General features: G+C 41.0%; 1 protein-coding gene across 2 annotated transcripts in view; it reads left to right on the top strand.

Moving 5' to 3' along the window:
- ankrd13b (ankyrin repeat domain 13B) overlaps nucleotides 1–22089 on the top strand; it is a 44201-nt gene that overhangs the window by 7331 nt on the left and 14781 nt on the right. For both annotated transcript variants that reach the window (XM_036536735.1, XM_036536737.1), the window contains exons 2-7: nucleotides 13992–14127; nucleotides 14250–14374; nucleotides 19550–19595; nucleotides 19789–19932; nucleotides 20155–20383; nucleotides 20680–20746. In XM_036536735.1, the coding sequence (XP_036392628.1) occupies nucleotides 13992–14127; nucleotides 14250–14374; nucleotides 19550–19595; nucleotides 19789–19932; nucleotides 20155–20383; nucleotides 20680–20746 (747 nt within the window). The remainder of the gene's footprint in view (nucleotides 1–13991; nucleotides 14128–14249; nucleotides 14375–19549; nucleotides 19596–19788; nucleotides 19933–20154; nucleotides 20384–20679; nucleotides 20747–22089) is intronic.

The following is a 22089-nucleotide window of genomic DNA, read 5'->3' as shown; positions in this document are numbered from 1 at the left end:
GTATGATCAAGTATGACCAAGTATCATGACAGCCTACAATCAGTACATTTTGAAGATAGCCGAAGATGGAGTTTGTGGTGCATCTGGAAGTGAGTCAAATACCTCTCAGCTTTGTGGTTTGTAGGTTGTTTCCTTGTATTGTTTAATACCCTGTGGTCTTTTTCAGCTCTTCTCCCTCTGTGATTGATGGCCCAAGCTTTGGGGAGTTGTCATGACACTCGTTGCTCTTCCTTAGATGGATTCTGTTCCTCCTTTGTTCTGTCCTGACATCATAAAGATCTTTCCTCCATGATTTTGATCACTGTCACTTTCTGCCACTGTTTGCTTTGCGGCCATGCCATAACTTCCTTGCCACCCCTGAAGACTTGTCAGTTCAGACTAAAACAGGTTTTAGTTTGTCTGAAAAATTCTTTGTTCCACCCGTATGAACCCTGCAAAGGTGTGTTTCGATGGTGCATCATTGTCACGTATAGATCCAAACCTGCTGTCTTTGCACATACCATTAGCCTCTTAGCCATTTCTGAGATGCCATGCTTTGCTGATGTCTTTGAACTCATCTGAGGTGTACTAAGGGTCCATTTCTCAGAGTACACAACATTTGGAATTACCTATCTTGCAAAGCAGGCTTTAGCATTTGAATCACTATTTTTGACTTTGCATGCTCCAAGCAGTCTTCTTCCCAAAAATTTTGAAAGACAGAAACTACTAAATGATGACAATTAATATTCACATTTCACATTTAATGAGAGTTTTCTGTCATTAAATGTGAAGTTTGCCTCTTTTTCCAGGATCATTTTGGAGCTTTGCATGGTTTCTGGGTCATTTACCACGCTTTAGCCACAATTACTGCAGGAGCTACATTGCTCCATAGAGTGTATTCTCTGTATTAATCCTTTTTAATGCTTTTTCCCCTTTGTGCAATCCCCATGTTGGAATCGCCAACTATATACAGTAGTAGTCTTGTCTCATTGTGACAACCTCTGCACTAGCTCAGGAACACTGAGGAGAGGCAGATGAAATCCTTTGATTCACTTGCATGCAGCTGCACTGCAAGTATACACTACAGCATAGTGGGTGCTCATTGGAGGATAGGCACCTTGCAGTACCCACCCCTAACCCCAGCAGGAACAAAGCAATCTGTTCTCCCACTGCAGGTTCCTGATTATTGTGAATGGCCAAATATTCATATTATCTTAGCTCTCACAAAGTAACTGTACCTGTGTAGATAATTTTTACATTTTTAAATTTTCTATTTATGACTGTTGGTAAAATCACAATAAGAAAGAAATAGCAAAATGAAGGTGGAAGTAAATACATCTGAAAGTAATTGAACAAATAAATTCTAAAACTTACATTTGTTTATTCTTAATGTCATTTTTGTTGATATTTGTTGGCATTAATCTTGTCACCATTTTGTTTGCTTTGTCTACCTAAGTTTACAGATACATCTATATGTATGTTATTGATAACTTTTTAATTTGACAGGTTTAATCCTCCATTAAAAAGAATGGTGGATATGCATACCAGGCAGCACTGAAATCAATACTTTAGTTCATGTCAGTACTATCTATAGGTTTTCTTGTAGAGGTATGGCATACAGTGGGAAGTCATACTTTTTACAAATACACTTATATGTTAAACACTTCTTTTATTGCATCAACATTCTTGCCTAAGCCCAAAATAAAAAATACAGAACTCAAATAAGTTGCTCCTCCACCCACCAACACACACCACTCTCAATGAAAGATTGATGCTGGCTTAAGTAGCTGCCAGAAAGCATTAGCCAAAGCAGAGAGTTGAGGAGCAAATACAGACAGAGATGACTATCAATAATGCAGCTTCCACTAAGCAAGCCACTGAGAGAGGAAGAGAAGGGGGGTATTGTCGTGTATACTACAGTGTTGGGAAATGAAGGGATCAATTCTCAAAATAACTTAAGAATTGTGGATAGTGTGGTGACCTTTTCAGAATTCCTGTATATCTGAGTATTTTTTGGCTTCAATTTCTGTACTTAAGAAAGTAAGTTAGAAACCCATGTCCAAGCCCAAGAGGCTCAGTTTTTATCCCAAAATCCAAGCCATGAATTAGTGAGAGTGCCTCAGCAAGTACATCCCCTGGACAGCAGGCTGATCTGTTGCAGGCTCGTCTTGTACTGCTGTTTATATATTCCCTGTTCACTGTGAATGAATAAATGAATGAATGAATTAATGAATGAATGAGTGAATGTATGTGGTTCAGGAAACAAAAATGTGTAATGTGAAAGTTTAATAGAGTGTACAGGTTTTAGGTGTTTTAGGTCATTGTTGTATGTTTGTAGCTGTGTTATAACACATGTTCACACACACAGATTCAGTGTGTTTTAAACATGTGCATACTGTTGTGTGACCCAAAACATGCACCAGTTTTTACATTTTGCAGTAACACCCCCTTCAAACTGTTCTGCATAACAACTACATAACACCTTATCCTGGTTTTCCCTGACTAAACACCAGGCAGTCTGCCTAGAGGGTTTTTCACACTGTCTAGTCAGAAATTAGTAATAGATGCCACTTGGCTCCATAACTATGTCATTATTTTAAAATGCTTTAATAAATTATTGTTGTGCAAGCATTAGTTTTACTGTTGTGCATATGTTTGACCAGAGGGACGCTCTGTAAACTGCAGAAAGAGATGCCGTGCACTGGACTCAGATTAGATTTATCTTGACCTTAACCATTGAACAAGAATATTGACTTGGAACCAGTGTTTATGGCTTCATTTTACCTACACCATGAAAAAGGAGTTCTCGTCTGACAAAGTGAAAATATCAGCTAGGAGGTTCATGACTGTTTTAATTAGCTATCTTACAAGCTAGTTAAAACTGATACCTCCAGTGGTGAAGTGTTTTTTTCTCACAGCTTCTCTGATAAAACGTTCAGATTAAATATTGCTAACATCTGAGTATAGAGGACAGCGTTTGTAGGCTGTCCTGTAACTTTGTCAAGTCATTCACCCTTGATTACAGTCTGTGGAAATCCATCCTACCTTTACAAAAATTAGTGTCTATGTTCTTGGTTTTACTCATGTTTATTTACAGAATGTTTTTGTCAAAATGTTTGGCAAACCCGACAATGCCATAATTGAAACTGTTAAAAAGACTGGCTCAGTTTCAGCCAGTGGAGTTGTAAGCATACAGTAAACTGGCACGCGTGTTCCGGTTTTAATGAGATTTATGAAATGGGAGATACACTCCCCAGAGCACTCTGGTATTTATGTACAGAAAAGAGGAAAAGCAGGGATTGAATTAGATGTGCTCACAAGTGGTTGCTCCAAAGTATGAGTATGGGGTTCACTTCATTTCTCTGTTTTTAGCCATTTAACCTTATGGGAACTGCACTCTCTGTGCCTCTTTGGGGGCAGCAGGCAAAACAGTGACTGTCCTTCAGTAAGAAGACAAACAGTATTAATTCAATTATACATGCATTTAGCTGATAAATTTTGAAAGTGCATGTCTTTTTCATAAATGGTTTCTGTTGAAATCAAATATCTTCTTACTGGTGTTAACAAATTCTGCAAATATTGTTTTTGTTAATCAAACATTGACAGCCTCGGGTTGCCGTCAGTATTTGACAGCACAGTTATTAAACACCTCAGTGACAGTCAATGTTCACACCTGAGATGTGAATGATAGTCACTGAGTTAACTTGGAATAATTTCTAAATTTCATTTAATGTCATATGGTTACAGTCTTATTTGTTTTTTATTTTAATCAATATTAAGGCAAAATTAAACCATAAATATATTACATTTTTAAATGTGTCAGTGATAGTTGTTGCTCATCACTTAGACAATTAACATTATATCTTAAATTATACAGTTTTAGTAGACACAAACACCATCCAGCATACACTGCATTGCTCCTCTTGAGACCCTGAAAACACTACATTAACATCTGCTTTGCCACCATTTATGCCATTTCTGTGAAATCGCTGAATCAGAATGCCACTGTGAAGTTTATGACATGGATAGTGCACCTTACAGAAAGTCTATGAAAGTCACCTTTCAGTTTCTTTGTGTTCATAACATTTTATGCAATATTTCTGAAGGTGCTAAGCACTGCTCATGAAGGCTTTATGCAATTCTCATTAGAAAGTGTTACCATTTTTATCCAGTGAGTGCACAGCAATGTTGTGATCATTGTTTATTTTTCATTTAATGTTATGTCAAATGAACAATTATCTTGAATATCTACAGTCAGTGACCCACGAGTCATATTCATATTTGTACTTTTGATTCACTCTCCCAAATGGGGAACATAATTAATCTGGGTGCGCGGGCCTTTGTGTATGAAAAACAGTGACTCAGCTTTTTTTGTTTTTGAATGAGAGCGAGACGGAGTCTGTGTGTTTGTGCGTGTATGAGAGAGCCTCAGAATGGTATAAATAGCAACCAGCGGGGTCACAGGAAGGCTGATTGTCTATAACGTGGCTCTTCCTGTTTTTTTCCCCCCTCACTCACCCTGCGTCCCTCCTCCTTTTTTATTCATTCTTCCTCGGAAACCATCACCCTTTCCGTTCCCTTTCTCTGCCTGTTCCCATCCTCTTGCTGTACCCTGCCTGGGTTCTCCGGTTCCAAGGTTTTCGCAGCGCCAGTATGAGAGTGTTAAGCCACAGCAATCCCCCCCCCCCCCCACAGCTCTACTGCTTGCTCAACATTCCCATCTGCTGCAGTGTATTCCTCGTCCTCTCCGTCTGTTGCTATAGCGACACACGTCAATTCCCTCTGTCCTTTACTTCCATCACCTCATCCATCCAAGTCCCTCCTGATGGATCTCTCCTTTTTTCCCTCTGTCATTTCTACTCTCCCCTCCCTCCTCATCTGGGAGATGGAGACACAGCTGTTGCTAGGAGGCTCCTGGCTTGTCATTAAGGGTCTGTTTCACTGGAGAGGGGTGTGAAACTGCTGGGCCCCAAGGGAAGGTACTGCATGTGGAAGAGTATGGAGGAAGTTACTGGATAAAACAGTAATGTTTCAGTGTTCTTTACAACTCTGTTCCCTGTCATATACTGATAGACTCACAGACACCACACACTCCTCATTCATTCAAACATTACGGTTGTTGATATATTAAGCTAATATAGCTCTAATAATAATAACATAGTTCTCCCCTGGTTTTTTGCTCTCTCTTTATGTATGTGACCTTTACTGATCTGATCCCCAGTATACTGTAATCTTGTCTGCTCTTAGACTGTCCATTCGTTATCATCCCCTCATTATAATTCCAGTCCTTGCTTTATTGACAAATTTGTCCTTGGATCTTGGCAGACAATGTAATATTGTAATTTTATCAGTCTGAGGCATAAGTTCCTGACAGTCTCTATAGTATATTTACATCCTCATGAATAAATAAGTATATTCAACAATTATCTCCAACATGCAGCATGATTAATACTTGGCTTTTACAATACAGGAGCCAATGTTTGATCTAGTCATAGAAAGCTACCCAAATTGTACTTTGGGTAAAACTGTTAACCCTTACAGCAGTGAACAGTGATCACAGGTTGGTAGATTTGCATATTGTGTTGGATTATAAGAATAAGTATTACAGAAATGTCCTTCCAAGCCTGTTATATCCTCTACAGATGACTCATTTTTTGTTTAACTTGGAAGATTCTGACAGACCTGGGGATGCATTATCTGGCACAGGAAAGAACCAGGCCTTACCATTCAGAAGCTACAAGATATAGTTGACAGGAGAGATTCTCACAATCAGGTGTGCTATCTTATGACAGGAGCCAGATTGCTCCCAAGATAAAAATAAAATCTGCTGCTGCTTCATAACACCATCAGGGTCTGTGGGGATAAAGGTGTGGATATGTCTATTTTCTATGAGATGTAGATTTTTTGCATGAAATCCTGTTCCTGTTAGTGTTCAGTGGCCCATGTAGCAGATGATGTCATGTTAAGTACATTTCATACTTGTTCTTCCTTTTGGTATGAGCTAATTCCTCTATTGCATTGTATGGAAAGTTGTATTGTCTGTGAACATGAGGAGGCCCAAAAAGAGGAAGCAGAACTGGTGTGCAACATGACATCCGTCTGCTAACTCAAATTCAAACCCCTACAGAATATGGTTAACATCAAAACAATACACTGAAACAATACAGCTGAATCTACAGGCAGTGGGAATTACATAATAAAGTACCTTGATAAATAGCAAGCTTAAAATGGTCTACAGATGTGACATTCTACAGATGTGAAAGTAGTTGACACTGAAACATCCATTAACCTTTCGGCAATATTTTTACATTTTTACATACAGTATATCCTTATATTTCTGGTAATCAGTGAGCTTGATCACAGATGGCTAATCAAACAGTAACAGTTGCTTTGCACAATCTGTAGATGGTGGTCTCTGGAATCATCTGCATGGTGGATAACGACCACGGTTAAATCCAAGGGTGTAAACAGAACATTTTGATAATTTTAATGAAATCTACAGCCTCTCAAATGATTCGTTTAGGAAAAGGCTCTTGTTCATGTGTGGGTGGTGTTGTCCTTGTTTGTGTAAAGTTTTGTGTCATTTTGCTGGATGCCCTTTGTACTTGACCTATGGAGTCACTTTGGATGGGAGCACCTGCTGGGTGTTAACAATGTAAACATAGTGTTCTGTATTCACATCTGGTACATCGCTCTGGATAGGAAGTCTGCTGAATGTAAAAAATGTAAATGTAATGTTAATACATTTAATATTAGAGCGTCTGCCAAGCGACAAAATGTAAATGTGGATGATAGTGTGGTCTGTCTGTGTTAAGGAACTCGTAAGTGCAGAGAAAATTCCAGTTTTGAAAATGCATTTAAAGCAAAACCCTCGTCATTGGGACAGTGGGTTAGAAACAGGCTCCTGGGTGGCGCAGCAGGTAAGGTTCTCACTTTGAAGCTGAACTCTGCCGCCTGGGTTTGGTTCCTGATGTGTTGTCAGACAGCAGTGACCGGGGAATCCACTGCAGCAGTACAATCTGGCTTCATTTCATTGGGGATAGGGATGGCTGTACTGGCAGAGGTTGCTCATCTCTCTGCTTTCAGGCACCCTTTGACTCATCTCTCACCTGCAGGTTTCTTGAATGACTTCATTGAGTCTGTGCCTATCCTCCAATAGGTGCTTAGCTCACTGTCGTGCGCCGGATGACTTCCAGTTTGTACTACTGTCACTAGTTGAATTGAGTTAGTAAGGAGCATCCACTTATGCTGAAATAGTTCAGTGGCCTGCTAGCTAGGTTACTTAGACAAGACATCATCATTACTCTAGTCACTGCATTAGATCAAGCATGTTTAGCTTGCTGCGGACCACGTTGCATTTTTATAGAGACTTATTTCATATATTGAGTGCAGAAAGTTCAGGTGAACAACAGTGTTGCACCTGTGCAGAAAACACTAACATGGCTGCCACTGTGTCAATTAGGAAAGGTTCACTGAGTCACTGCAAGTTGGGGGGTTGAGAGGATAGATGGTTCCCTGTGGCTTTCCCCAACTGTGATGGTAGAAACCTAGTGGGCTCTGTGCACTGTATGTATGTACCTGTGAGAGCCAAACATGGCTGCCATCAAGCCCTGCCATCCACTGACACATTGAGGGGACCTGCTGGTGCAGCTAAGTCGTGCTAAGTTTTCTAATCACCTCACTTCGCTAGAGCAGACTATCAGCTACCACTACATTAGGGACATTAGAAGGACTGTAGAAATTGCAATATATTCACAGGCCGTGATGGACTATTGAGCACACTGGGTTATTTTCTCTACATGCTCTGTGTTACAGAAAATGATGAAAACCATATGGTTTGCCTGGGGTCAGAATTACTTCTGTGATATCACTGACATTGGGTATGGCTGTCCATAAGCAGAGCGTGACGTTCACCTCCTGTTGCAGGAAGGGGGATTAGCTGATGTGTGAACTGATGCCTTTGACAGATGGGGAAGCTGAGCTGTATTTTGCATGTAGGGGAAGTTGGCTGAGTGTTTAAAAAGGCTTCATTAAACAAGACTACCGGTCCAAATAACATTAGTAAATATCTAATGTTAAATATCTCCCACCAAAGTCCATAGGCAATTGTCAAGTGTCTTTTTGAGTTGTTCAAAAGCTTGTTAACAGAGCATTCTGTACCCGCACTGTGGAAATCATCAATCATATGCCCAGTGCCAAAGGAAAGCTGCCCCACTGTTCCAAAAGACTTCTGCCCAGTGGCACTAACACCTGTCATCAAGAAGGGTTTTGAATGCCTGGTTCTTTCACACATACAAAACAAAGTCCAGCACTTAGCTGACCCACTCTGACCTGCTGCAATTTGCCTGTAAGGGAAACAGGAGTGTTGATGACGCTGTTCTGTCTGTGCTATGTCAGGTTCATTCCCATCCTGAGACGTCAAAGTGCCTTCACCGCAGAACAGCTGCATCTAATGGGCAGGAAACGTGCATCTGTTAAACATGTATCTACATTCCAGCCTGATACTATGGATCATGTTACAGACAGACCCCGGTGGGTCAGATTGGAAGATCAGTGTAGCACAGTGTTAACAGTCTTAGCTCATTCAATATGGAGCTCAGTTCTTTCCTCTGTCTTACCCGCATTTTATACAGACAGCTACATAAGTCCTGACGTGGTTTTATCAAATACATAAGGCTGATTTATGCTTCAAATTTGCTTGTGAATGTAAATGTGAATGTGGGCAGTGACCTTCACCAGCTGAAGACCCTTCATGTGTATTGTGGTTTCAGAGGACAGAATGTTGCCATGTGTACCAATAGCCAAAAGGGTTAGTTCTGACCCGTTCTTCCTATTGGTCAATTTGCATTACAGCGGTGACATTTTTTGTCGCAACTCAATCATGAGACATTTATGGCCACACAGATTGCAAGAAGCGTAAATCAGTGCTTAGGTGGCACTAATTGTGGACACGTCCACCTGCAATGGACTGCTCCAATTCAAAGTGGACATGTTCCTGCAGTGGAGTCAGGTGAACTACCTTGATCTCAATGTCAGTAAAACAAAGGAACCTGTTGTGGTGAAACACAAGTCCCTCTGCATGAACTTAAAATTGATGATCAAAAACAACAGTAAAATAACAGTAATTTTGCTTAACTTTGCTATCAACTGCACAGGTTTTCTCTACAAGTGCCAGTGATGCTTATTTTTCCTATGCAAACTGAGAAGACTAAATGTCACCCAAACAGTTCCATAGATGTTTTGTTGAATCAGCCATATCTTTCATGAAAGTGGTGTGTTTTTACTCACCAGTGCAGTCCAAAATATGATTGAGAAAACAGCCATTGCCACTTATAAAAAGTGTAAGAAAAACAGGAAAGTGCGCAGGATGTGTATGATATAGAAGAGAGAGGCTTACAGATTGTACCTGACCCCACACATCTTGCCAGTATGAACTCTTGTTATCACGGCCAAGATTCTGGAGTAGAATTATTAAAACAAAGCAAGCCCTCCCCAGCTTTGTGCTATCATCACTAAGGTTTTAAATGAGGCTTGCATATTAACATCAGGTTTTTAAATGGACAATTAATGGGATTACAGGCATGTCATATGTGGCTGTGTGACGGCGCCTTTCTGTGTTTTTGTGTCAGCTGCGCCATGTGGCAATATTGTCCATTGTGCTTTATGAAATATTTATGCTGAGATGCTTCATTCATATTTTCAATATTGTACACTCTGTTTATATGTTTTTTTACACCATGTTTTATATATGCCAATTGCCACATGTGAAGTTGAATACTCCATGGCTGTGAATATTGTGACCCCCTCATAAGATCCTACTTGAGACGGAGGAAAACTGACAGCTCAATACACTTGGGGAATCACAAATAGCATTTGAACACGAGCTGGCATACACAAGAGGGGCCCGGGACAGCATTTAGGAAGCCCTGCCCTGGTTTGTGGCATTTCTTGGTGTGCAACAGCTGAGCTATGAAGAGATTTACTATGATACAGCTTGACATCAAGCTGACTTCCATAGCTTGCCTTTTTACATAACCTCCATTTATATCGCCTCTTATTTTGTTGAAGAATTGTCATTCATCCTGACAATTCTGAATTCTGAAGTGCTCGCTTCTAACACCCTTTTGCCCGCTGAGAGGAGATACTCCACTGTTGGGAAAGAAGCCTCTCTTGACCGAGAGATGGAGAAGTGGAGGTTGTGTCTCTGGGAATATCGCTTCCTGCAGACAACCGACCACCAAGCACCATGACATCCTCATTGCTAAAAAAGGGATGGATGGAGCTGGCATGGGGACTGTCACATGGTCTAACCGACTCCTTTGCTTCCAGTAGGATATAATGTAGTATCTGAGTAAGCAGAACCACAGTGCTGACTGTCTGTCACTCATTCCACCCCCCACATCTCCTGCAGAATGCCTAGGTGTACTTGAACTCAGTGCCTTTCCTGCACTCGCAGCTTTACCTGTTCCTGAGTCCACTGCAACATGCGAGTCCTGCCCTGAACTGTCCTGGGTTGTGCACACAAATTGACAATGGATGGCTATAGCCAAGAAAGCTGTATTTGGCAAATTTTCTATGTGCAGTCTTGTGTGCCACAAAGTTGGCAATTCGCCAGTGATGCAGGTATCTAGCCTGGTGGTGCCACAGTCCTTGCATGTAAAGCTCACCCACTTAGGGCACAAATGACAACAGGGGATTTTGTGCACAAAGCAATGCATGTGAGTGCTGTACTGGTGCCCATGGATGGACCTCCTCACCTGCCTTACTAACTGAGTGATTGTTAGTGACGCTAAAACCTCCCTTAATCCACTGCAATCCATTGACTCGTCTGAGGTTCTCTACTAAATGTTGTTATCGGCATTGTGGGTCTTTTGAAAAAAGAACATGTGACTGCTGCTATACATTTTCCATGGTGGAGTACTTCAGTAAGTGGTTCAGGGTGACTACAGTACGGAGACTTGTGCTTCAGTACATGTCCAGTGTAACCACAGCTACCGTCACTTTGTCCCTCACGATCATCTTTGTACATGAATAGAATCCATGCTCAGTGGTTACCTAAAATGGCTCAAAATTGACCTCTACCACTTTCTCCAGCTTCCTGCAGGGAAGAAGGATAAAGTGCATTTGTTTAAGCATGTACTCTCCACAAGCTAATGGGGCTGTGGAGGGGTTTGACAGAGTTTTAAAAGGCTGCATCCCAATGGCCAAAATGAGTCAAAGGCAGTGCTCGTGCACAAATACAGGTCTCCACCGGACCCTACTGCCAGCTTCTTTCAAGCTAGTTTTCGAAATGCAGATGAGGGCAAAACTCAGCACCCTGCCAGCCTGTGTGAGGGAGAAGGACCGTGATGTCAGGAAAGCTTTCCATGTTCAAAAAGCTGTTGCCAGATTCACTCACCCCTGACTATGCTACACTACGCTCCCCTTATCTGGAGAGTGCAGACATCCCAATAAATGAACTGCAAAATGCGCAGGTTGAAACGACGCCTGCCTCATTCGAAAACCCTGAGAGTGAAACCCGCCAGTCTGTGGCAAGGACTTTGTGGTGTATTAATGGACTGAAGTATCTAATGCTATGCACACTAGATCCTGTTGTGTGTTGCTTAGTTCATTCAAATGCTGGAAATATTAAGAGACCTCATTGTAAAATGCTAGGTGTAATTGATCCTGTTTAATGTTGCATTGTTTATTCAAACATCCAATGTACAGTCCAGTCCAGTTGTTTGGAAAAAGGGGGTCGAGAGACTCCCGGAAAATGATAATGGAAACAATAACACTGGCATAACACTTAAGAAGGCATCAGTTCATCCCAACAGCTCAACAGAATAGCTCCATTCCACAGCTATTGTGATTATGAGTAAGGACCCTCCTTCTGAGAGTGGACAGTGCAGCAGTGGTTCAGGCGTTGTGTTCATTGTGGCCGTATGACTGGTAGAGGTGCTGCAGAAGTGCTTGTTGCTCAGATGGAAGAAGAGACAAAGAGAGAAAGGAGATGAGAGGGAGAGAATTTAGTGGTTAGAATGGTATCATCAGAGAATTTGGGTGCAGTAAGGTTAGTTTAGGATCCATGGCCACAGAGACTATCCGAGACTGTCCAATCCCATTTATTTCATAGCACCTGTAGTTCTCTATAGCCACGGACCACCTTCCTTCTCAGCACCAAAACCCAGTACCCTCTTACTGTAAAGATAAGTTTAAATCTCTTAAAAACTGAGACTTTTCACAATTCCCAAACATGCTACGCTACTACCATATGCATAGCAACAACATAGTGGCTACAGTTTATAGAATGTCGCCTAGGGGTTAGGGGTTGTTGACACAAAACATTTTATTGATCCTGCATGTGCTCAGAGGTTATTGCAGTGAGACGTGCTTAATGTACAATTGCAGATTCTGAACAGAGGTCCATTAAGGGGGAAAAAGCTTTAAAAAATATTCCCCTCACAAGAATGATGCAATCTTCTAGTAATCATTTTGGGCTGACTCACAACATGTAATATGATCCTCAATTGAGTGCTTAATAGGTGAAAAAAATCTGTTTAGAATTTAAATACAGTGAATCCTGCATCTCAGGTTGACCTAGTAATTTAGCTTTAGATTCATGGATGACAGTCTACAAGACTTTAAAAAGAAAGCAATTTCTGTTGATGAAAGAGACCACCTTCATTAGTTATGACTGTTTTATAAAACAAAGAGTGGCAGCTGAAAAATTGGGGATTCCACAGTGTACACAGTGTCTATTATGCTAAAAACAGGGAGAGTATTATGAAGAAATAAGGAGATGGAAAACAAATGGGAACCCAGAGGATGCCAGTGACTGAGGCAGAAGACATGTAGTGGCCTACATTGGGGCAACAATTACAGTCACATTCATATGTAAGTGACATGAGTGAAATTATTTATTCACGTTTGAAAAAGATATTGGTTGCAACATGGCACACAGCACCAAACGATCTCATTGCGACCTGCCAAAATAATTAATGTGAGATATAATGTAATATGTTTACTAAAGGATCATTTAAAACACTGTATATTCAAATGCACTCAAAGGCCTGTACAGTTACATACACATCCATACAGACGGAGAGCACTATGTATACATATATACACACAGGGACCTTGCTTTAATGATCCTTTAATAAAACTGAAGCTCGTATCTAAGAAAAACATCCTTCCTTGTTTCTTTTGGGCTTAATCTGTAGCACATTAAATCTCACCCCTATATTTTCAATATGCAAGCAATTACTGTTTAAGGCATATGAATCTATTCTAATCAACTGGATCCCAGCGAAACTGGCTATAGTAAATCAGAGACATGATGACATTTTAAAAATGTCATGCAGTGATACACCGTAATAAAAGAAGACGAGACCTTCCATTACACTTGGATTCACTCCCTGTATGTATTTCCACATGACATAGTGGGTATTTCAAGGAGTTGGCACATACTCCAAAGGGAATTGCTGGGTGAAATACAAAAAGCTCTTTTGGTATCTTCGGGTTTAATGTCTGTTTGGAGCATGCGAAGAATCTTTTGCTATGATTTTTCTGTTGAGTAAAGGGATAGGTGGGAGTGAGCTGTTTTGTATGTCTGTATTTGTCATTTTATTTATTACTACTATATTGTCTCCTACTGTTTATTCAATGAAATTAATCAATGAAATCTTGATTATACCTTATGTCAGTTCATAATAAGAGCCAGTGACTGTATTTCATTTCAAGTATATCTGAGTCATGTGACATCTTAATCTTTAGGTGACATCACTGTCTATCATGTGAGGGTAAACTGATACAGTATTGCTCTCTTCTTTCTGTTCTCTTTCTTACAACCCCATGTAAATGAACTGGCTTTGTTCATGAGTATGCTGATGAATTTGTACTGTAGTTGGGTAGAAATATCTTACAGAACAGTAGAATAAATTCTAGAATTGCAACAATGTGAAAATCAGTCATTGATGTGGATGCTGCAAATTATCTCTCTGCCCCTCACCCCTTCCCTCTCACACAAACAGGTAGATCTGGAGACCCTGGATCCTCGAGGACGCACCCCGCTGCACCTGGCTGTCACGCTGGGACACCTGGAGTGCGCTCGGCTGCTGCTGCAGCACGGGGCGGATGTCAGCAGGGAGAACAGGAATGGATGGACTGGTGAGAGAGAGAGAGACAGAGACGATGAGAAGGTTGGGGGGAACGGTGAACAGGGGTACGGTAGGGGAGGCAGAGAGATGCGGTGTGTGATGTACTAAATGTACTAAATTTGCCCCTCTCAGTTCTCCAGGAGGCCGTCAGCACGCGAAACCCAGAGTTAGTGCGCTTGGTCCTACGTTTCCGTGACTACCAACGCACCATGAAAAGATTGGCTGAGATCCCCCTCCTGCTGGACAGACTGCGCCAGGTGAAAGTAGACCCTTAACACAAAAACAATGTTGAGCATAACACTGATAATCACACAAGTGTTGGGTTGCACCGGCTATATGTTCTTTTGTAAAGTCAAACCTAAATCCCTAATAATGAGCTGTTGGTTGATTACTAGTGCTGCCTCAAATCTACTTGCACCACAAATACTTATGATCTAATGGAACAAGTGTATATCCTAATTTAAATGTTATTAAGTAGTCAATTAATTAAGAAGAAATTGACACAGACAACAAAGGTCCATACAGCTGTGATGGATTGATGATTGACATTTTGATATGTAAAATGTATAAGTACAAGATACTGTAGGTATGATCTGAACCATAGACAACACACTTCTATTCAGAACCATAGGGTATTCTTAAAAGGATCTTGTTGTCTGTTGTGTCAAAGGCAGCACTCAGGTCAATAAGAGAAGGACAGTTATGTCAGAAGACAGGAGTATCATTAACAATCTAAATGTAAGTATAGTCAGTGCTGTGACCAGGTCTAAAATCTTACTGAAAAGGTCTCTAAGATATTGCTGGTGAAAAAAAGCTACAAGCTTAGCCATTTAGAAAGGCTGTAAGCTTTTTAACTATAGTTTTTGTCAGGATATTTGCGAATAAGGGATTCAATATATGCCTATGGTTCTCCTGTAGTTTTTTGGTCCTAGTTCTGGTCTCTTCAAAAAGGTCTTGACTATGGCTATTTCCAGGGACTTGGACATGTAGCCTAACAATAGAGATGTGTTAGCAATATTTAACACAGGCTGACAAAGCACAGTGAAGAGACCTCTTGTAAGCTATGCTGGTATTGGATCAAGTGAAAGACTGATGATGTACATGACATGATTAGTCTTGAGTTTATTTTGCTCAATGGTGGAAAAAGACTCAAGATATTGAGTAGTGTGTGTATAATAGGGGCCCAATTTTTTCTGATGAGCTTTTTTTCCCTCCTAAGAGGTGTGACACATTTGAGGATTGGTTGTAGGATATTGTTGAAAACACCTAAAAGTCATCTGGAGAGGTTAGGCTTAGTCTTTGCCCTTTGGAAGGAAATTCAGGAACTTTTTAACAGCACTCTTTATTAGGAAGCTTTAGGGAGTTTAAGGTATGCCTAAGGGAAATATTCTTCCCTATATTTTGGGGACAGGCTAGTAGGACTGAAAATAGCAGACAGCATTGCATTGTAAGGAAAAAATAGTTTGTTTTTCTGTCATTACCAAGGGTTATAATAAATGAGATCTTAATGTGTGTTTTCAGTAATGTGCAGGCTTAGTTACACACTGGAAAAAGCCCATGATCAACACCTTATCAGTCATGATGGCTAGATTTCAGGTGAGTTCGGAGAATTCACATAGGAAATTTGCTTAGGTTCCAGACAGTCTGTAAACATTTAAAAGTTTGATTGGTTCTTACAGGGTATTTCACTTTGTGATTTAGAGTTTTTTGTACTGATACTAATTAGATTACTGGAATTGCAGCGGATGTCCCTGTGATGTAAATGATTATTGCTAAAAAGGGGGAAGGACACAATCTCGAAAGGGGAACTGGTGTCGGGTCCTCAGAAGCTGGCAGACATCAGTGTAGGACTGCATGCCTGTCTCCTGACCGGTGCTCCAGTTTGTCAACTATGGCTGGCAGACTGTCAGATATATTTCTATATGAGAGAAGAAGAACCTCTCCAGCTTGGGTGGAGTCTCTCTCACTCTCAGTGTGGCAGGCAGACTTCCCCAAAAACAGATTCCAATGACCTACGTGTCAGCTAGGCAGAGGTTTTAAGCCACTAGCCTGCCGTAGGTCTCGTTGCCTCTGAAAGTTGGAGGGGACCAGAGAAAATTACAGACTTCTGAATGCCTCAGTGCTGGCATGAATAACAATTTCTGAGAATTTACATTTACCTTTAATTAGCATCTTTAGGTTTGCATTGATATTGGTCACTGGCAACTGGCTATGTTTGCTGATGACTATGTGTACTGTCTAACTCTTGCCAATCACAAACAGTTTTGCACATACATTCCTGGGGGGAAAATGTGTTTGTGAGGTTGATGGATTGCATTTGGGTTGCAACTATGCTTCTTTTGGATGGTAATAAAGTTGCCAAAGTTGCTCAAGCTCCGCTGAGGTACTAGGGGCTGGCTACCACTTGCACCCAGAGCTACTAAGAAAGAGTCTATGAATTCTTTGCCATTTTTAACTTTGTACAGCTTCCAGATGCAACTCTCTAATCATGGTAATCACTGTGCACATTTAAACTAATGACACAGGTATTGGTAGGTTTGAGCTTGTGCAGGACACAGTTGTTTATCTAGCTATAAAAATTAGAACTAGAATCTCTACAGTTGTTTTCTGTGGAATTCTGCCAATACCACCTTCTTGCCAAGGCAAGCTAGATTTTTTTTTATGGAGATTTAATGTGTGGCTACAAAACAAAAAAGGGGTTCAAGGTTTATAGGGCACTGAGTGTCCTTTTAGAATGGATGGGACCTGTAAAAATGCATTGGGTTACACAGGGACAAAGATACAGTGGGCTAGCAGATGTGTAGAGTGGCTGAGGGGAGTTTAAACAAGGCACTTTTGGTGCAGAGAGGTTAGGGTTAAAGGTAGGGGAATACAGACCGCCTAGACAGCAGGTGCCAGGGATACTCCTAATAATAGCAGTGGGCATCTCAGATAAAGTGCATAATGTTGTAGAAGGAGACTTGGTGTGATCAGGACAAGGGATGGGGTGGTGGGGAGGGGCAGTAAAGGTAATACATGTAGGTGCCTTCATTTGAATGCTAGTATGAAAAGTATAAAAGTAGTATACAAAAGAAGAGTAAAAAATTACATTTTGGAGGTTCAGTGGAGCATCTTTAAACTATATAGAGGCATCCAAAGGCTTCCCATTTTCCCAAGGCATAAGAGTAAATAAAACTCAAAATTAGTAGTGTACATAATAAAAAATTACGGTCTCAGAGCTGTCCAAAAAATACAAGCAGATGGGCACAAATTGCAAGATGGCGATAAAACAATTTTCAAAAAGGTGAATGTCACACCTCCCACTTGACAAGCAGTTTGGAAGCCAGCTGTAAAATACAAAGTCAACAGTTGGAGACCTCCAAAACAAAGTGCATACAAAGTGTCAAAAAGTAACACAATTGCTTTCTTGTTTCTGGCATTCATGTGTGGGTTGCAAGGAAGAAGCCTCTGAAGCCAAACCATAAAAAACACTATTAACCACATGTGGATGACAATTGAAACCCATATTGTCAGAAAACTTTTGGAACCGCTAATCAGTGTTATGTTTGGTGTAAAATAGGTGAAGCTTATGATCAGTAAAAAGCCAGGGGAGGATTTGCTAAATACTGACCAAAATAGCATGAATAAATGTGACTGTCATGTTTTCTGCAATAAAATGTATGACTTTGTGCTGTGCAAAGGTATTCATTTTTAAAGTATAACATTTTAAGTGAGAAGAATGATCCAATATGTACACTTTTTCTATTATATTATGTTTTGTCACTATTTAGTCAGGGGTATAAATAAATACACTAAGAAGTATATAACAAATAATATTGATTATAAATCAAAGGAGATTAATGTGTTATGCAATAACATTATCCACGCTAAGCACTTATAGGCTCTTTAAAAGACATGTAGAAGCACAGCAAGACTGGTTTGAGGTATTAAATGTGTAAGCTACTGTATGAAGTGAGACTCAAGACAGATGTTTAAAAGGATTTTATACAAATAGCTTTAATGTGAGATCTGTCAAAAAAAAACAAGAGGACAAGAGGTGGAAATTAGATGTGAATTTCAAACTGACACTAGAGTTTTTCTCTCAGAGTTATACATACATGGAAGAGCCTACCAGGATTTGCAGGGTAAGCACAGTCCATTTAAGTGTTCAACACCAGGTTTGACACTTTGCTTAGCCTCGGCTATAGGCAGTATGACAAGCCTGTTGGGTTGAATGGTTAGTTCTCATCATAAAGCCTCTTATCTGGCAAGTGGCTGTTGTCTAAGTATTAATGTATAATTTGTCTTACAATCAGCTACAATGAACATAATGTTTTCTTTGTCTTACAGTTGGCTACAATGAACATACGTTGCATTTTGCAAAAGTTATCTACATAGGACAGCCCAACTGTGAGTGAAACAATAAGGCAATGGAGGAGTTAGCAAAGAAAGCACAGAGTGGTCTGTGTTTGGGGATTTCTTGTGTGGCCTTTTGAAGTTGCCTCTGAATTCTGTGTTTGAATTAGTTTAGACGTTACAAACGTAAAATGTGTTTCCTATGAGCTGATCTCTGTGGCTTGGATTTGATCCCAGGCGTCTTTCTTGCTGACAATGGCTGGGAGCCCACAGCGATGGCACAAACAGACTTTGTTCCACCGGGGATAGGGACGTGTAGGTCGGCCGGGGTTTCCTCGACTCACCGCTCTCAAGACACCCTGTGATGTGTCAGGCGACTGCGAGTTGCTGGGATGACATCAGCAGAGCCCTGCCTGTTCTCCAATGGTCGCACACTCCACTGCAGCGCGCTGTGTGACTTGTAGTGCAAAAAATAGCCGTTAGATGCGTGCGAGAGTATCGGAGGACTGCATTTGTCTTGCTTCAGCACCCCTGAGTGAATTCAGTGGTTGTCGTGGTGAGACAAGCCTAATATATGCTGTGGTGTCTTGAACATACCCCAAATGTGTGATTAAATGAGTTCGTGTTACCAACGAAGTCGATACATTTAGGTTTACTTTGCCATTTCAGAGTAGTTTAACAATGCAATAAAATTTGATATTGCATTTAAAGCATTTAGCCTGTTAAGCTCAGCCTGTAGCTTGCACGCCTGTGAGATCACTTTTGACATTCAGACACCTGATTCCATCTTAGGAAAATGCTTGCATAGTCATCCTCTCTCTCATAACCATCCTCTCTCTCACAAGTTTTTTTAATGGTTTTTTATAGATGTGTGTGTTCCTCCTCCTCATTTTTCTCTCACCCACATTCACACTACTCTGCAGCCTTTTTTGTTTCTCCCGTACCTCCAGCATCTGTCTGTGTTTCAGACATGGCTCTCTTAAACTCCTATTGAAATGACCTCATCTCATCCTATTAACGTCCTCTCTCCTCCTCTCCTTCTCTTGTTTTCTCGCTCCATGTACTCCAATCCTCCTCCTGGGTGGTGTCTCTCTTAGGCTCAGGATTTTTATGTGGAGATGAAATGGGAGTTTACAAGCTGGGGTATGTATTTCTCTCTGAAAGTCTTCCTGAATGTTACTCAGTGCGCATTTAAACAAGAACAGTATCAGCACCTCTGCCTTGTGTTTACCAGTAGATCTACTGAATAAAGAGAGAATATGCTAATTACTTCTTCTGCAAGCGTGCAGCAGTCCTGCTCTTACACTCGTTCCCCTCTCATTCTGTTGCGTCTCAGTGCCCCTGGTGTCCCGGATCTGCCCCAGTGATACCTACCGTGTGTGGAAGAGTGGGCAGTGTCTGCGTGTCGACACCACGCTGATGGGCTTTGATCACATGACGTGGCAGAGGGGAAACCGCAGCTTCATCTTCCGGGGCCAAGGTCAGGGGTTATTCATAACCTCGTCTGTCATTGCCTGCCTTTCTTTTCTCGTATCGGGTCACTCTGGTTTTGCCTCAATTTTTCTTTGCTCTTGTGAAACACCCCCCGTTTCTTACGTACTCATTATAGCAGTCACTGCATCTGACTCAGAATCTTCTGTTCCTTCTACTCTTATATCTAACGTTTTCACCTGCACCCCTCTGTCTTCCTCTCCCCTCTCAGACTCCAGCGCCGTGGTGATGGAAGTGGACCACGACAGGCAGCTGGTGTTCTGCGAGACGCTGTGCATGTCCTCGTTATCGTCCTCGGCGCTGCTGCCCTCCTCTCAGCGGGGCCCCGCCGCTCTGGGCCTCCTGGGCTCGCTGCAGCCGAGCGAGGAGCAAGTCGCCGCCCGTCTCTCCGCCCCTGTTGTCACAACGCAGCTCGACACGAGGAACATCTCCTTCGAGAGGTGAGAGAGCAAGGCGGGGAGTCAGAGGGAGAGGTGGCAGGAAAGAGGAAGTGGAAGGAGAAGGGGAGTTGGAATCACCATAATTACAATGCAGACCAGACTCATCTTTCCTTCAGTCAGGTTGTGCAGGCCTGAGGTTGAGAAAGGGAGGGAAGGTGAGATGGAGGAGTGAAATGTGTGCTTATATGAGAAGTAGGGAGAAGGGGGGAGGTGTTACTTGTCTCCCAGAAAATTTAAGGCAAGGTTTCGTAGGCAAGGGTAATGACCTGGTGTTACCCATTTGGATCTCCCTACAGGAATAAGACAGGTATCCTGGGCTGGCGCAGTGAGAAGACTGAGATGGTGAATGGGTATGAAGCCAAGGTACAGTTAATGCCCACGGACTAAGTGTTCTTACTTCTCTTTTCATATCATCATTGGATATGCACTACTATGAGGAAAAAATAATTGTTCTGGAAAAAAAACATCAATCAGATATTTTTTTTAATTGTTAAAAGCCTCACATTGAATCAAAACCATCAAATCATCAAAAGGAAAAGTGTAAATTAATCAGAAATGGTCCCAGACTAATCCAAGGTCATAGCCCAACATTTTTGAGTCATAAAAATCTCTCAGAGATTACATCCTGTTGGATATGCAGTAGTACACACCTGTGCTGCTCTGAACATTTTTGGGTTCTTTGGGTTGGAGTTTGTCACCTTTATACAATTAATATTGCTTTTGAATCAAATTAAATAATAAACACCAACATTCTTTTTTTGGAAATTCAGTGGAAGCTTCTGGAATTATATAGAAGTCATCTAATGTTTCCTCTTTCCATGGGGGAAAGTGGGAACTACAGGAGTACACAGAAGACATTCAGTAGTATGTATCATCATGATTAACTGCAGGCATATGGTCATTGATCTCCACAAGCTGAGAGATGGCTATATAAGAATTATTTTAAAAAGTTGAATCTATCGCTTTTATTTTATTATCCATTAAAGCTACAGGTACAGTGGCAACCCACTTCCCAGGAGGAAGATATAGGTGTATCATGCTGTGAACAAGTGGTTTAGGAGGCAATTGTAAATCTAAAGGCAAATCTTACAGCTGGAGTTCTCCAAAACAAACTGGCAACTGGCTAGGAAATGGAATATTTCAGCCTAATAATGATCGGATGCTTTTATACAGATCTAAAAAGAAATGTGCATTTCCAGCCTGCCCACCCTTCATATCAGGCCACGGCTTTTCTGTTTCTGAGCCCCTGTGAACATAAGGCTGATCCTGATGAGAATAAGATTGCATACACTTACTTTTAATTTTTTTTTTTTATTGCATTTTTCCTTCAGGTGATTTGGTGTGTTTGATTGGATCCCAGTTTTACTTTTCAATACACTGAACATCACTCAGTGTGTTACCATTAGCCTAATACCTGGAAGGTTTTTAGTATGTATCTTTCTATGTATGTTTTTATTTTTATTTTTACTTTTTTATGTACCTTTCTTGCTGGATGCAGTGTGGAGGATGCTGTATTATTAACATTTTCAAACATGCTTGACAAATACAAGCTTCAAAGGCAAACAAAAATGCTTGATTTATTTACTTTTCCCCCTAACACCTGAGCATGGTAATTAATATCTTATAAGGCATTCATAAGTGACAGCACTCCTTCAAAGCAACTGATGCATGACAGTGTAGTGAATATTATATTAGATATGCTAGTA

The sequence above is a fragment of the Megalops cyprinoides genome, chromosome 9 (assembly GCF_013368585.1).
Source record: "Megalops cyprinoides isolate fMegCyp1 chromosome 9, fMegCyp1.pri, whole genome shotgun sequence".
NCBI lineage: Eukaryota > Metazoa > Chordata > Actinopteri > Elopiformes > Megalopidae > Megalops > Megalops cyprinoides.
Note: the sequence above shows the minus strand (reverse complement) of the source record. Positions and strands in the feature narration are given on the sequence as shown.